General features: G+C 37.9%; 1 protein-coding gene across 1 annotated transcript in view; it reads left to right on the forward strand.

Moving 5' to 3' along the window:
* LOC133086933 (kinesin-like protein KIF28P) overlaps positions 1-17,596 on the forward strand; it is a 75,630-nt gene that overhangs the window by 21,778 nt on the left and 36,256 nt on the right. Inside the window, exons 4-7 of the mRNA XM_061183696.1 lie at positions 7,894-7,929; positions 11,706-11,930; positions 13,574-13,728; positions 17,125-17,236. Of these exons, the coding sequence (XP_061039679.1) occupies positions 7,894-7,929; positions 11,706-11,930; positions 13,574-13,728; positions 17,125-17,236 (528 nt within the window). The remainder of the gene's footprint in view (positions 1-7,893; positions 7,930-11,705; positions 11,931-13,573; positions 13,729-17,124; positions 17,237-17,596) is intronic.

Genomic DNA, 17,596 nt, shown 5'->3' on the forward strand with positions numbered 1-17,596 from the left:
CTGGGTCATATGGTAATTCTATTTTTAGTTTTTAAGGAACCTCCATACTGTTTTCCATAGTGGGTGTATCAATTTACATTCCCATTAACAGTGCAAGAGGGTTCCCTTTTCTCCACACCCTCTCCAGCATTTGTTGTTTGTAGATTTTCTGATGATGCCCATTCTAACCAGTGTGAGGTGATACCTCATTGTAGTTTTGATTTGCATTTCTCTAATAGTGATGTTGAGCAGCTTTTCGTGTGCCTCTTGGCCATCTGTATGTCTTCTTTAGAGAAATGTCTATTTAGGTCTTCTGCCCATTTTTTGATTGGGTTTTTTGTTAATCCTTTGTCCGTTGATTTGTTGGCAAATATTTTCTCCCATTCTGAAGGTTGTCCTTTCATCTTGTTTATAGTTTATTTTGCAGTGCAAAAGCTTTTAAGTTTCATTAGGTCCCATTTGTTTATTTTCGTTTTTATTTCCATTACTCTAGCAGGTGGGTCAAAAAAGATCTTGCTGTGATTTATGTCAAAGAGTGTTCTTCCTATGTTTTCCTCTAAGAGTTTTACAGTCTTACATATAGGTCTTTAATTCATTTTGAGATTATTTTTGTGTATGGTGTTAGGAAGTGTTCAAATTTCATTCTTTTACATGTGGCTGTCCAGTTTTCCCAGCACCACTTATTGAAGAGACTGTCTTTTTTCCATTGTATATCCTTGCCTCCTTTGTCATAGATTAGTTCACTGTAGGTGCGTGGGTTTATCTCTGGGCTTTCTATCATGTTCCATTGATCTCTATTTCTGTTTTTGGGCCAGTACCATATTGTCTTGATTACTGTAGCTTTGTAGTATAGTCTGAAGTCAGGGAGTCTGATTCCTCCAGCTCCGTTTTTTTCCCTCAAGATTTCTTTGGCTATTCGGGGTCTTTTGTGTCTCCATACAAATTTTAAGATTTTTGTTCTAGTTCTGTAAAAAATGCCACTGGTAATGTGATAGGGATTACACTGAATCTGTAGATCGCTTTGGGTAGTATAGTCATCTTCACAATATTGATTCTTCTAATCCAAGAACATGGTATATCGCTCCATCTGTTTGTGTCATCTTTGATTTCTTTCATCAGAGTCTTATAGTTTTCTGAGTACAGGTCTTTTACCTCCTTAGGTAGGTTTATTCCTAGGTATTTTATTCTTTTTGTTGCAATGGTGAATGGGATTGTTTCTTTAATTTCTCTTTCTGATCTATCATTGTTAGTGTATAGGAATGCAAGAGATTTCTGTGCATTAATTTTGTATCCTGCAACTTTACCTGATTCACTGATTAGCTCTAGTAGTTTTCTGGTGGCATCTTTAGGATTCTCTATGTATAGTATCATGTCACCTGCAAACAGTGACAGTTTTACTTCTTCTTTTCTAATTTTTATTCCTTTTATTTCTTTTTCTTCTCTGATTGCCGTGGCTAGGACTTCCAAAATTATGTTGAATAATAGTGGCGAGAGTGGACATCCTTGTCTTGTTCCTGATCTTAGAGGAAATGTTTTCAGTTTTTCACGATTGAGAATGATGTTTACTGTGGGTTTGTCGTATATGGCCTTTATTATGTTGAGGTAGGTTCCCTCTATGCCCACTTTCTGGAGAGTTTTTGCCACAAATGGGTAAAACGCTTGTCAAAAGCTTTTTCTGCATCTATTGAGATGATCATATGGCTTCTCTTCTTCAATTTGTTAATACGGTGTATTGCATTAATTGATTTGCGTATATTGAAGAATCCTTGCATCCCTGGGATAAATCCCACTTGATCATGGTGTATGATCCTTTTAATGTGTTGTTGGATTCTGTTTGCTAGTATTTTGTTGAGGAGTTTTGCATCTATATCCATCAGTGATATTGGTCTTTAATTTTCTCTTTTTTTTAGCATCTTTGGTTTTGGTATCAGGGTGATGGTGACCTTGTAGAATGAGTTTGGGAGTGTTCCTTCTTCTGCAATTTTTTGGAAGAGTTTGAGAAGGTGTTAGCTCTTCTCTAAATGCTTCATAGAATTCACCTGTGAAGCCATCTGGTCCTGGACTTTTGTTTGTTGGAAGATTTTTAATCACAGTTTCCATTTCTTGTGATTGGTCTGTTCATGTTTTCTATTTCTTCCTGGTTCAGTCTTGGAAGGTTATACCTTTCTAAGAATTTGTCCATTTCTTCCAGGTTGTCCATTTTATTGGCATAGAGTTGCTTGTAGTAGTGTCTTAGGATGTTTTGTATTTCTGTGGTGTCTGCTGTAACTTCTCATTTTTCATTTCTAATTTTAGAGTCCTCTCCCTCTTTTTCTTGATGAGTCTGGCTAAAGGTTTATCAATTTTGTTTATCTTCTCAAAGAACTAACTTTTAGTTTTATTGATCTTTGTTACTGTTTTCTTTGTTTCTATTTCATTTATTTCTGCTCTGATCTTTAGGTTTTCTTTCCTTATACTAACTTTGGATTATGTTTGTTCTTCTTTCTCTAGTTTCTTTAGGTGTAAGGTTAGATAGTTTATTTGAGATTTTTCTTGTTTCTTGAGGTAGGATTTTATTGCTATAAACTTCCCTTTTAGAACTACTTTTGTTGCATCCCGTAGGTTTTGGATCATTGTGTTTTCATTGTCATTTGTCTCTAGGTATTTTTTGATTTCCTCTTTGATTCTTCAGTGATCTCTTGGTTATTTAGTAATGTATTGGTTAGCCTCCATGTGTTTGTGGTTTTTATGGGGTTTTTTCCCTGTAATTGATTTCTAATCTCATAGTGTTGTGGTTGGAAAAGGTGCTTGAGATGATTTCAATTTTCTTAAATTTACTGAGGCTTGATTTGTGACCCAAGGTGTGATCCATCCTGGAGAATGTTCCATGAACACTTGAGAAGAAAGTGTATTCTGTTGTTTTGGGATGGAATGTCCTAAAAATATCAATTAAGTCCATCTTGTTTAATGTATCATTTAAGGCTTGTGTTTCCTTATTTATTTTCATTTTGGACGATCTGTCCATTGGTGAAAGTGGGTTGTTAAAGTCCCCTACTATTATTGTGTTACTGTCGATTTCCCCTTTTATGGCTGTTAGCATTTGCCTTATGTATTGAGGTGCTCCTATGTTGGGTGCATAAATATTTACAATTGTTATATCTTCTTCTTGGATTGATCCCTTGATCATTATGTAGTGTCCTTCTTTGTCTCTTGTAATAGTCTTTATTTTAAAGTCTATTTTATCTGATATGAGTATGGCTACTCCAGCGTTCTTTTGATTTCCTTTTGCATGGAGTATCTTTTTCCATCCCCTCACTTTCAGTCTGAATGTGTCCCTAGGTCTGAAGTAGGTCTCTTGTAGACAGCATATATATGGGTCTTGTTTTTGTACCCATTCAGCAAGCCTGTGTCTTTTGGTTGGAGCATTTAATCCATTCACATATAAGGTGATTATTAATACGTATGTTCCTATTACCATTTTCTTAATTGTTTCGGGTTTGTGTTTGTAGGTCCTTTTCTTCTCTTGTGTTTCCCACTTAGAGAAGTTCCTTTAGCATTTGTTGTAGAGCTGGTTTGGTGGTGCTGAATTCTCTTAACTTTTGCTTGTCTGTAAAGCTTTTGATTTCTCCATCAAATCTGAATGAGATCCTTGCCTGGTAGAGTATTCTTGGTTGTAGGTTCTTCCTTTTCATCACACTTTAAGTATATCATGCCACTCCCTTCTGGTATGTAGAGTTTCTGCTGAGAAATCAGCTGTTAACCTTATGTGAGTTCTCTCATGTGTTATTTGTCATTTTTCCCTTGTTGCTTTTAATAATTTTTCTTTGTCTTTAATATTTATCAATTTGATTACTATGTGTCTCTGCATGTTTCTCCTTGGGTTTATCCTGCCTGGGACTCTGCATTTCCTGGACTTGGGTGGCTATTTCCTTTCCCATGTTAGGGAAATTTTCAACTATAATCTCTTGAAATATTTTCTCTGGTCCTTTCTCTCTCTCGTCTCCTTCTGGGACCCCTATAATGTGAATGTTGGTGCATTTAATGTTGTCCCAGAAGTCTCATAGGCTGTCTTCATTTCTTTTCATTCTTTCTTCTTTATTCTATTCTGTGGCAGTGAATTCCACCATTCTGTCTTCTAGGTCACTTATCCGTTCTTCTGCCTCAGTTATTCTGCTATTGATTTCCTTCTAGTGTATTTTTCATTTCAGTTGTATTGTTCATCTCTGTTTGTTCTTTAATTCGTCTAGGTGTTTGTTCTTTAATTCTTCTAAGCCTTTGTTAAACATTTCTTGCATCTTCTCAGTCTTTGCCTCCATTCTTTTTCCGAGGTCCTGGATCATCTTCACTCTCATTTTTCTGAATTCTATTTCTGGAAGGTTGCCTATCTCCACTTCATTTAGTTGTTTTTCTGGGGTTTTATCTTGTTCCTTCCCCTGGTACATAGTCCTCTGCCTTTTCATTTTGTCTATCTTTCTGTGAATGTAATTTTTGTTCCACAGGCTGCAGGATCGTAGTTCTTCTTCTTCTGTCTGCCCTCTCGTGGATGAGGCTGTCTAAGAGGCTTGTGCAAGTTTCCTGATGAGAGGGACTGGTGGTGGGTAGAGCTGGGTGTTGCTCTGGTGGGCAGAGCCTAGTAAAACTTTGTCTGCTGATGGGTGGGGTGGCCTGAGGCGACCCAGCACTGGAGGCTACAGGCTCTTTGCTGGGGCTAATGGTGGACTCCAGGAGGACTCATGCCAAGGAGTATTTCCCAGAGCTTCTGCTGTCAGTGTCCTTGTCCCTGCTATGAGCCACAGCCACCCCCAGCCTCTCCAGGAGACCCTCCAACACTAGCAGGTAGGTCTGGTTCAGTCTCCTATGGGGTCACTGCTCCTTCCCCCTGGGTCCTGATGTGCACACTACTTCGTGTGTGCCCTCCAAGAGTGGAGTCTCTGTTTCCCCCAGTCCTGTCGAAGTCCTGCAATCAAATCCCGCTAGCCTTCAAAGTCTGATTCTCTGGGAATTCCTCCTCCCATTGCCAGACCCCCAGGTTGGGAAACCTGACATGTGGCTCAGAACCTTCACTCCAGTGGGTAGACTTCTGTGGTATAATTGTTCTCCAGTTTGTGAGTCACCCACCCAGTGGTTATGGGATTTGATTTTATTGTGCTTGCACCCCTCCTACCATCTCATTGCAGCTTCTCCTTTGACTTTGGATATTGGGTATCTTTTTTGGTGAGTTCCAGTGTCTTCCTCTCGATGATTGTTCAGCAGTTAATTGTGATTCCGGTGCTCTCACAAGAGGGAGTGAGAGCACGTCCTTCTACTCCGCCATCTTGAACCAATCCTAGACTGCTTTCTTTTGTTTCTGCATTATCTCACTTCTCTGATTAAACTTATTCTTTGACTAAACTTTTTCCACACACAAAAGGCAGGATGAAGACATAGTGGGCAATGACCATAGGGTCCTGCTCCATTTCAATGTCACCTTGCACCTGTTAGAATGGCTATCATCAAAAATGACAAGAGATAGGGAATTCCCTGGTGGTCTAGTGGTTAAGATGCAGGCTTCCAGTGCCATGGGCCCGGGTTTGATCCCTGGTTGGGGAACTAGGATCCCTCAAGCTGTGTGGCATGGCCAGAAAAAAAACAAAAAAAAAAAACCAAAAAAATGACAAGAGATAAGTGTTAATGAGGAAGTGGAGAAAAGGGAACACTTGTGACTATTGGTAGGACTTTAAATTGGTACAGTCACTATGGAAAAGAGAATGGAGATTCCTCAGAAAACTAAAAAAGAACTACCATATGATCCAGCAATTCCACTCCTGGATATTTATCCAGAAACAATGAAAACAACAATTCATAAAGATACATGCACCCCAAATTGCATAGCAGCATTATTTACAATAGCCAAGATATGGATGCAACTTAAATGTCCATCAAGGATGAATGGATAAAGAAGATGTGGGCATATATATATAAAAAATAATGAAATCCTGCCATTTGTGACAACATGGATGGACCTTGAAGGCATTACAGATGGAGAAAGACAAATACTATATGATTTCACTCATATGAGGAATCTAAAAAAACATGGTCTAATCCTTGACCATTTTTTAAATTTTAGTTCTTCTCTGTTAGTTCTTCTTTTAGTTTCTTCCCTTGTGGTTTGATGATTTTCTTTAGTGGTATGCTTGTGTCCCTTTCTCTCTAGTTTTTGTGTGTCTATTGTAGGTTTTTGAGTTGTGGTTATCATGGGGTTCATATATCTTAACCTATATCTACTTGTTTGAAACTGGTGGTCATTTAAGTTCAAACATATTCTAAAATCTACATTTTTTCCTCCCTTCCCCTATGTTTTGTGTTTGTGATGTCATATTTTATATCTTCATGCTTACCCCTTCACTGTTTATTATAATTATAGTTTATTTTATAATTTTTTTGTCTTTTAATCTTCATACTAGTTTATTTAAGTTGTTGATCCACAGCCTTTACTATATATTTGCCTTTACTAGTGAGATGTTTCCTTTCCTATAGATTCTTAGTTGTTGTGACCTTTTCTTTTCCACTTAGAGAAGGCCTTTTAACATTTCTTTTAGGGTCGATTTAGTATTGATAAACTCTTTTAGTTTTTGCTTATTTGGGAAGTTCTGGAGATGAAGGAGCTAGGGCCAGAGCCAGGTCTGACCTGGGGCTTCTCAGTGGCTGTCACTGCCCCATAGGGGGCAGGGTCGAGCCTCAAGTTACTGGAGCAGAAGCCTTTAGGGTTGGGTCGAAGCTGGCTTTTAAGTGTGTGCTCTTCCCCCTCCCAGCACCTTCACCCCAGAGGGCAGCAGTGCTGGGGCAATAGGGGCTGGAGCGGGTGCTCGACGCTGGCTGGGGCATGCCAGGGCAGTTGCAGGAAACTGGCCAGAGTCCCATGCAGTTTTAATCTGCTTTCTCTGCCTTGTTTCTGGAGTAAGCAAGTGTGTGCACACTCTTCATGAGTGGAGTCTAGGTTTCTTACAGCTCTCTGTCAGTCTCACTGGTTTTCAAACCAGCTAGGGGGACTCATCCTCCCGGTGTCAGACCCCAGGGCTGGGTTGCCCACTGTGTGTTCAAACCTCTCACTCCCCAGGAGGATCTCCAAGCCTGTGTAATACCTCTCCTCTTCTGTGTCCCTCCCAGGGGTGCAGGTCCCGACCTGATTGCTTCTCTTCCCTTCCGACCCGATTCTGTGTGGATCTTTCTTATAGCCTTGGTTTTGTAAGCATCCTTCTGCTGGTTTCCAATTAGTTTTCAGTGAGAATTGCTCCACGGGTAGACGTATTTTTGATGTGTTAATGAGGGGAGGTGAGCTTAGCGTCCTCCTGCGCTGCCATCTTGATCTCCCCTCCCATTTGTTCATCTTAAAATGTGATGCTCTCTGAAGCTAGTTGGAAGCTCTGGGGAGGTAAGGTTTGACTGGCAGGACTCACCACAGGGTGACTAACAGACAAGCCAGCTTTTCCTGGGTGGGGGATTGTGGTGGCAAAATGTCAGTATCTTAGAGCATTTTCTCTAGACTAGAGTCGTTCAGATTCCTCCAATCTCCTGTTTAAGAGGTGTAAGCTTGGCTAGCATTACTCCAAAAGCACAGTAGGGTAAAGACCAATCTTTTTCTCTGCATATGTTCAGATCAGAGAGTGAGCAATAAAGAACAACTTTTTCTCTTCACAATTGAGACTGAAACACACACACACAGGCACACACACATGCAATGTTTTGTATCTGTTTTTAATTTATATGAAGAACTTCCTCCATATCATTAAAATTATTTGAGAATCTCCTATTGCTTGTGAAAAAGAGCTTTACTATATTTAATATTTAGCTTTTTCCTTTGTTGTACATTTATCTTGTTTCCATAGTACTTTTTTTTTTTCCAAAGATGACTGTTTCAAGAGAATCTTAATTTACTTTATGCCCTTTTTTATACAGGTTACATTCAGCATGCTGGAAATTTACAATGAACAGGTAACTGTGATTATATTTTCTGACACACAAATCTGAGTGACTCTCTGCAGCTTAATAAATATCAGAGGCTACCCCTCACCTATCCTACAGAAAGTCAAAACTCTTTAGCCCTAACTATTCAGCCCTAACCTACCTCATTTTAGGTAGGTTCCACTTCATTTTATGTCCTTGTATCTCCACACATTCTATTCTTCAGCCACATAGAACTATTCTTCCTTTCCAGAATATGTCATTCTTTCCTACATCTATCTTCCCCTACCTGGAATACCCTTCCTGCTTTCTCTGGCCTTAAAGAAACTACTAAACTTCAAATCCAGCTCAGATGTCAGCTCCTCTATACATCCTAAGGCTTCAGTCAGTTTGGCTTCAGTACAGTGGTTGGCAAACTTTATCTTCAAAGTCCAGGCAGTAAATATTTTAGGCTTTGAGGGCCATAAAGTCTCTGTCACCACTACTGTATTCTGCCCTCAGAGCACAAAAGCAGCCACAGAGGATATGTAAGTGAGTGGACGTGGCTGCATACCAATAAACCTTTGTTTACGGACACTGAAGCTTGAATTTCACCTAATTTTCATGTCACAAAATATTTTTCTTTTGATTTTTTCAGCCATCTAAAATGTGAAAAACATTCTTACCTCAATGATCATACAAAAACAAGTGGAGGGCTGAATTTGGCCCATGGGCCATAGTTTGCCTAATCATAGTTAGAACCTGGTTTCAAATCCCAGCTCTCTCATTTACTAGCTTTGTGACTTTGGGATATCACTTTATCTCAGAGCTCAGTTTGCTTATTTATAAAGTAGAGAATTTAAAATAAGACACTACACTTTGAGATGCACTGAATCTTAAATTTCTAACGTAGTGCTTATCAAACACTAGACATTGAGCAACCTTTCCTCTTTGTGCTTATATCATACTGTAAAATTTTATTTACATATTTGTATCTCCAGAACAGATAATTGCACCTTTCTATTGGCAATACTTAGTATAAAACTTGGTTTAGAATGGATGCCCCTAAGGTTTGCTGAATGGGTAAATTGACAGAGGTATCTATAATTGTAAGTTTCTTAAGGGTAGTTTCATACCCCAAGATTTCTTGTGTAACCCCAAGCACTATCCCAAAGCCTTGCACTTAATCATTACTAAATACATATTACTGAAGGAGTAAATCTGTCAGTGTTTTTCTCTTTATATTAAGGAGAGAAAATATCCATTTTTTTCCTCATATGTTTCCATGAGCCATTTATCACTGTTGAAGGCTGATAGTAAATTCAAATGGGTTATTATGTTAAGGTCACAGATTCAGTTTCTATTTCTTTCAAGTTGATGGGCTTGGGAGACAGTATAGCTCCTTTATTTCATACCAATAACTTCAGGAGGACAACTTTACTTCCCTTATTACAAAGTTCTTGTGAAAGGAACAGGGGGGAAATGGCATCACATTGTGGGTCCCTTACTGATACCTATTAATGAGGATAATCTCTCTGGAGTTCTCTTTTCTTATCTCTAAAATAAGGACATTGGACATCCTAAATACTTCTTCATGTCTCACCTTCTATGAGTCTCTGGTATTTTTCCAGCAGTACTTCAACAAAGGGACATTTATTAGATACTTTTCATGTTTCAGACATCATACTAGACTCTGAGAATGAATAAAACCTAAGACATGATTCTTGCCATGGAGAAGTTTTGTAGAAGATATAACATCCACTGCAGATAGTAATAAAATATATTACATATGCCGCATGAATGGTGAAAAGAAAGGCATAGAAGAGAGAGAACTAATACTGCCTGGGATTGTTGGTGTTGTTTGTCAACAGAGTTAGACTGGGCCTTGAAAGATATTTATGAGTTTGGTGAGGCAGTAGGAGGGCTGGGGGGCACTTTAGGCAGGAGGATTCGTATTTAATAAGTCCAGGGATACGTGAAAGCACATGGCGTTTAAGGGAACAGTGAGGGTCCTGTGTAGCCAGAGCTGGAAGCATGTGGGGAGGTGAGAACAGGGAAGCATCTGGAGATGGAGCTAAACATCAGTTGCTAAAAGGCAAAGGCTCTTTGTCTGGGAGGCAATGGAGAGTCAGTGAAGGGTTCTAAACAGGGAAATAAGAGAATCAGACTGGGGTTTTAGAAGATTTCTCTAGCGGCAAAGTCATATTTGAAGGAGTGCCAGGTAGAGACAGACTTAGGAGAGTTCACAAGAGCTGAGGTGAGTGAGGAATTTCTCGTGATAACCATCGATTCAATCTCCAGGTACAACCTGGAGCATCCGGTACCAGGATCTGCCCTTGTCTCTGGGCACTTCCATATTCCATTTAGATAAACCTACTTACCTTTTTTCTAATAAGCCTTCTTCAGACACATCTTCAGCCTTAGATGCCGCTTCCTACAATTTATGATCACTCAGTGGAAGTTATAGAAAAGGCTTCCTATCTAAGGCAGAGTTGCCTCCGTTCTGATGTCTTCTTATCTCTGGCCTTTTTGTCCACTGTCCTAATTTGCTTTCCTGAATTCAATCTGTGATCTTGCTTTGACTCTAGGACTTAAAGCTACAGAATACTTGGGGAGATCTTAGAGACCACTTTATCCATCGCTCTTCTCTTATGAGGAGAAAACTGGGAATGTAAGAGACTTTCCAAAGCTCTCACACTTTGGAGGCAGAACCAAAACTAAGAACCCAGGTCAGATTCCCAGCCCAGATCTCCCTGCATCGTATAACACCAACTACCTGCTGTAGGGGCTCTGGCTCTACCAGGCTCCCATAGCTCGACCTACTGTGACTTGGCAGAAGTGGCTTTTTTGGGGGAGAGACAACATTGACTTTCACCTGAGACCATGGTCTAAGTGTGACATCACACAAATCTCCAATAATAAGAAGAAGATCCAAAGAATTACCCACAGTCTCTTGTTAGGTTTGGCTGTAGCAAATACTGCTTGGGTTAAATAAGTTTCCCTCGGAAGTAGATATTCACAGTGGTGGCATTTGTTGCAGCATGATTTAACCTAGGCAGAACATTAGGTACTTTGAATGTTACTAACTTTTAACTATTTTAAGTTTCATTTATCACTGTTCTCAGGAAAGTAAGACTTCATTACTTTGTAATACAAAATTTGTGATAATTCAGAAAGAGGCTGGGATCATTATTTTTATATTATTCACAAAGGAGTTGTGAAACAACTACAAGAGTTAACAAGATTGCTAGGAGAATGTTTAGGATAATCCGAGAACAATGTTTTCAAGCACAAAAGCTTTAGAATCACCTATGTAAAGTCAGACAACTGTAGATACCGACTAAAATGTTTTTTCATCCTACAAAAGCAGTTCTGCCAATACTCCATATTCAGTGTATTAAACATTACTTGTTAGCTTAGCTTCAGTTACACTATCCTCTCCACAAGCATTCACTGAGTTCCTACCACATGTCAGGAACCATGTTAGGATTTACTGTCCTAGTAAAGAAACATGCCCTGCCCTCAGGGACCTCGCAGTCTTGTTGAAGTGCTCTAAGTACTTGAACATAATAAAACTGAATTTCTAAAGAAAAATATGCTTCTGATTTCACTAATTACAACAGGTTTCCATATTTCTTGCTTGTCATTTCTCTATTCCTTACTTATTTAAATTATGAGGGGGTCTGGTACCTACAGAACTTAAACATTTATTCATTCATCCAATACATATTTACTGAGCACTTAATATATTCTAGGAGCTGTAATGGTGAAATAAACAAAAATCCTTGCCTTCCTGAATTTTGCATTATTTATTCTTTTTTCCACAGGTAAGAGATTTGCTGTCCAAAACCAAGAAACCTGGAGGGCTAAAAGTAAGGGAAGACCAACAACTGGGCTTTTATGTGGATGGTCTAAAGTCAGTGCCTTGTGAGAACTATGCCCAGATTGAAAGACTGATGGAACAAGGAACAAAAATAAGGACCACAGCTTCGACCAACATGAATGCCAGCAGCAGCCGGTCTCACGTGGTCATCACCATTCAGTTCAAGCAGGTGAGATTCAAGTGGATGCCATTGTCCCCACCTCCCTCCAAGGGGGTCCAGGGAAAGGTTCCCAGTAGCATTATGGGCTGGTGAGTATTATGGAATCTTTTTAGATTTGATCTATGGATTAAGGTGGCTCTTTCCAAACATAGACTATAGGGTCAGGAGCAGGAGAAAGTGAGGCACTTGTCTTCTTGCCTCCCTCGCCCGACATCCATGCCCCCCAACCCCGGCCTAAGTGAGCCCGTTACTAACAGAGGGGTGGCAGTAAGACCTACCAGATCCCAGAAATGCCCCTGGGACTAAAGACTGCTTTCCCTCAAGTAAATTCCATGCTCTGGGAAACAGGTTTTGACTCCCAAGTTGATCAAACTGTGGAGATATGAGAGTGGATCTGTGGTTTGTCATGGAGAACTCTACTAGTAGGCCTTGTGTGCATCACCAATATAATAATGCCCAACTTTCAGATCCATGAGCCTAGGGGACCACCAGATACTGAAGTGTCTTTCTGATATTTGGAAGTACAAAGATAAAGTCTTTGAAATCAGGTAATCCATGTAACGCCCCACTAACTAGAATCTTTGATAAACTAGAGCACACTTTTCTCCTCCATTCACCTTGGTGGATATCACTGAGTGATCTCTACAATTATGGACAATTTGATTCAGACATGGTTATTCACAAAGCCTGGTTAAACATTTAGCTACAATTTTACCACCTCCATCCCCTAAGCCACAGCACTAGTAATAGATAAAATAGTAATAAATAAAGATTGTCCTGCTCTAACCAGGAATAGTGGAAAAACACTAGACCATGTATGACTCTGTTTACCAGCTCTGAAACTTTGGGAAGTAACTTACCTTTCCTAAGTCTCAGTTTCTTGTTCTGTAAAAATGAGATGAATAGTTATCCTCATAGGAATGTTGAGAAGTTTAAATAGCATTCTGCATTTTAAAGAACCTTGTAAACTTTTAAATATTATTCACTTAATTTTACAATGTTACTGCAATTCATAAACTTTAAATATGGTTTGCCTTGCTATTTTTTAAACTTGATATTTTAGAGGCAAGAGACAAAATTAACTGGAAAAGAATGATTTTACTCTGTTTATTGGTGTCAGTAACAATATTAACACCTATTAATGTATGCCAGACATAGTTAGAACCATTACATCTATTATCTTTTACCCTCATAACATCCCAATAACATGCTATCATCCCCATTTTACAACTGAGAAAGTTGAAACTCTGAAAAGTTAAATCATTTGTTCACAGTTACATGACAGAAAGGGAATCTGTAGTGTTCTTTCTATTACGTGACTACACCATCCTGAACAGTTACTTATTTTGCAGATTTCACAGTAGATTTAAAATACTTATTGATCACAGAAATACTAGGGCAATAATTGGTATCTAATATATCGTTGGAAGTAGCTTTGCAGAATTGGGAAGGGGCAACTGAGACATTTGAGCCTAGTAATGTTATTGTAAAATGTCATTATAAAGAGGATGGCATTTTAACTTGCAAATTTTATTACATCTTTTTTGAGTGTGAAATACAATTAGAAAAAATATTTTAGAATGTGAAATAGATTGTCTTCTTGTGTAGTCTGCTACCACTCTAATAGCATGACCTGTGTTGCTTTCCTACAGGTTTTCCTAGACAGAGACCTCAGCAAACAATCCAGTATTAATTTGGTGGATTTAGCTGGAAGTGAAAGGCAGAAATCTTCAGGATCTGAAGGTGACAGACTGAGGGAAGGATCACGAGTTAACTTAAGTTTAACCAATTTAGGAAATGTTATCAGGTAAATAATCAGTGAATAGGTATTTATTTGTGCCGTAAAAATAAACTCAAATATCAAAATTTAGATTAATCATGACCCTTGGTTCATGACCCACTATCATCATTGGTTCATTCCTGGCCCTCCTGTAGATTTTATTCTAAACTAATTAATTGCTTTTAAATGAAATAACAAACACTAATAAAACCACCACCCAACCCAAGAAACAGTTGGTATTCCTCTCCTATTCTCCCCTTGGAGGTAACCACCATATTGAATTTTATGTTTATCTCCCTCCCTCCCTACTTCCTTCCCTCTTTCTTTCTTTTATCATTTCTTGTTTTATTGCTTGTGCACATTATTATTTATTAGTAGCACTGATTTTTGAATTTTATAAAAGGGTAAAATATTATATTGCTTTCTGGATCTTGCATTGTTAAGGTTACTTAGGTATAAATTACATATAGTAAAGTGCACAAATCTTAAATGTTCAGCTCAATGGATTTTTATATATGTATATATCTATGTAATTACCACCTAGATTGAGTTTTCTGAGGTTTGGATATTGTCTTTTACATCTGGCTTCATTCACTAAGGATTGTGTCTATGAGACTAATCCATGCTGTTTCACTTAGCAATTATTAATTGTTTTTCATTGCTATGCAGTTTTCCATTGTAGGAATATACCACTATTTATCCATTCTCCTCTTGTATGGGCATTTAGTTTGTTTCCAGGTTTTGACTATTATGAATAAAGTTGCTATCAACGTTCCTGTACATGTACTTAGGGGAAAATAATTATTCATTCCTCTTAAGTACATACCCAGAAGTAGAGTTTGCTTTTAGATTCAACATTATTAACAATATCTATCCATGTTATGTGTGGCTCTGGTTAATTTATTTTCTGTTCTTTTACTAAACGTTCTGTGTATGAGATTCATCCATGTTGTTACAGTAGTAGTTGTTACTTCTTTTTCATTATTGTGTAGTATTCCATTGTGGGAATATGCCACAATTTATTCCTTCATTCTCATGTTAATTGGCATTTTGGTTGTTTCCAGGTTTTTGTTTGTTTTTTGCTATTACAAACAGTACTACTATGAACATTCTTGTACAAATCACTGGGTATCAATATTTCAAAGTTTTTTTGCTATAGACAAAGAATTGAAATTTTGTGGTTTTACATATAAGATGTGTGAATACCTTATTTTTCGAGGTGGTGACAAATTGTTCTCCAAAGTAGTTGGACCAATTTATATTCCCAGCAGCAATGTATAACATATCCCATTGATCCACATCTTTTCTAAGGCTTGGTATTGTCAAATTTCTTGATATTTACCAATTAAGTGGGTATAAACATATTTTACTATGGTCTTGATAGCATTGGTTACTAACAAGCTTGAGCATCATTTGATTTGCTTATTAGCAATATGTTTCCTCTCAAAATACCTGGTCTTATGTTTTTCCGATTATTCTATTGAGTTATTGTCTTTTTGATTGATCTGCAGACATTTTAAACTATTTTTATTACTCTTTTCTCAGGTATATGTATTGTAAATATCTTCTCCCAGTCAGTAGCTTGACTTTTCACTTTTTTAAAGGTGTCTATTGTTGAGCAGAAGTTATTGCTTATGTTTTGCATTTTTGCATTTTCTTTGTCTTGTTTAAGAAAATTTATACTTAAGTTCCTATCCATCTGGAGTTGGTGTGTAGTAGTGTAAAGTGGGCATCCTTTTTGTTATTTTTTCCTTATAGATTACCAATTTTTTCAGATCATTTGCTAAATAGCCGCTCCTTTCCCCAGTGATCTTCTATTCTACTTCTGTTATATGTCAAAATTCAATATATGCTTACTGTTCCTTGGCTCTTTAATCTGTTCATCAACATCTAAATATAATAAACACTTTATCTTATTCCTGGATAATATGAGTATCTTCATCTTACATATGCTATTGTTGATATATATTTTAATTCTATTCTTCTTTAACCCCAAAAGACATTATCATTACTATCTTATACAGTTAGTGTTCATTCACATTTATTCCTTTTTTATTATTTTTATTCATTCCTTCTTAAACATCAGAGCTGCTCTGTAAGATCAATTTCCTTCTGGTTGAAGTATGTTCTTTAGAATTTCTTTTAGTGATCATCTGCTGATGGCAAACTAAATTTTTGTTTGGTTGAAATGTCTTTATTTTACCTTATTTTTGAAAGATAATTTTGTTGAGTATATAATTCTGGATGGACAGTATTTTCTTTCAGCTCATTAAGGATAACATTCTCCTGGTTTCTATTCTTGGTCTAATTGCTCTTCCCTTGAAGATAATCTTTTTCCCTACCTGCTTTTAAGCTCTTCTTTTTTGATGTTCTCCAATTTCATTATGTTGCATTTGAGTGTCAGTTTGTCTTTATTTATCCTTCTTGTAATTCCTTAGCCTCCATAGCTCTGTGATAGTGATTTTCATCAATACTAGAAAATTCTCAGCCATTATCTCTCACATACTGCTTCTACCCATTTTTTTTTCTCTTTTCTCTCCTGAAACTTCAATTAAACTATCTGAATCTTCTCACCCTGTCTTCCATGTCTCCTAACCTTTCTTTCTTGTTTTCCATCTCTATGTCTCCAGGCTGCAATCTGGATTTCTTCTGAACTATCTGGTTCACTAATTCCCATTATGGCAGTGTCTAATTTGCTGTTGAACCTATCCATAGTGTTTTAAATTTCAATTATTATATCTATTCCTTTCTAGATGCTCATTTTGTTTCTTTTCTAAATCTGATGCATTAATTTTTTAGATTTCTTTTCTCTGTTTGTGATTATAATTTCACAGAGATGGGATTTCCTCCCTCCTCTTCCCCACTCTCTTCAGTGACAACACTACTTTCTCTATAGTGCCCTGAGCAGGGCAGGAACTGAGCTGTTATTTCTCTTATTCACTGTTACTCTGATGCTGTAGTCCTATGGGGTCCTAACGCTATGGGATCTTCCTAAGGCAGTATGAGAGAAAGGCAAGAAAAGGACTTAAACCCACTCTCCATTCCTATCTTCACCCTGCTAGCCTGCCACCCTCTTCCTCAGATCACCACCCTTCCCTATACATAAATTTACAATAGCCTGCAGGCTCTGGGTTTTCCTCCAAAGGTTTAGTGTGTTAGTGCCTCAGATCTGGGCTTCCCTCTCTGTTATGGTTTCCCCAGTGCTGACCTTGGAGATGGAACCAGCAGCCTGTGCTGCTGTCTTAACTTCAGCATCTTTGTACAGAAGGTGTCTCAACTATTGGATATTCCTTAGAGTCATGTCTCTGGTATATGGGGTCGACAAGGGGATTTGAGGGGTGTTTCTGACTTATCCACAGGGAAGCAGATTTCTTCTTGATACATGTAAAAAATTTTGTTGTTTTATATTTTCTTTTGATTCAGTGCTCTGGCTGATGCAGCCATGGGGAAGAAAGTCTTGCACATTCCCTACAGAGACTCTGTTCTGACCAAACTGCTCCAGTCAGCTCTGGGTGGGAACAGCAGAACTACTTTGGTAAAGTGATTTTCTTACCACATTTTAGACTGTTTAGAGTCATGTAGCTGTCATTATTGCTGTTGTTATTATTATTATTAAAGTTATTCTCTGTGGACCACTAAACACAGCACTCTGCATTGATATAGCACGTTCTGACCTATGATCTCATGACTCCTGGAGCTCTTTCCATGGCGATGTTCAAATAAAGTTTCTATATTGCTAATTTTGATTTTTTAATTTACTCTTTTCTGTAGTTTTCAGGTTCTCTACAGAAATATATATGACTTTTATTATCAGGAAGAAATGAATACAGTTTTAAAACTAACACTAACAATGTCATGTTATTATAAGTCAGCAGTCATTCCATGGCAAGACTGG

Source organism: Eubalaena glacialis, chromosome 3 (genome assembly GCF_028564815.1).
Source record: "Eubalaena glacialis isolate mEubGla1 chromosome 3, mEubGla1.1.hap2.+ XY, whole genome shotgun sequence".
NCBI classification, from domain to species: Eukaryota; Metazoa; Chordata; class Mammalia; order Artiodactyla; family Balaenidae; genus Eubalaena; species Eubalaena glacialis.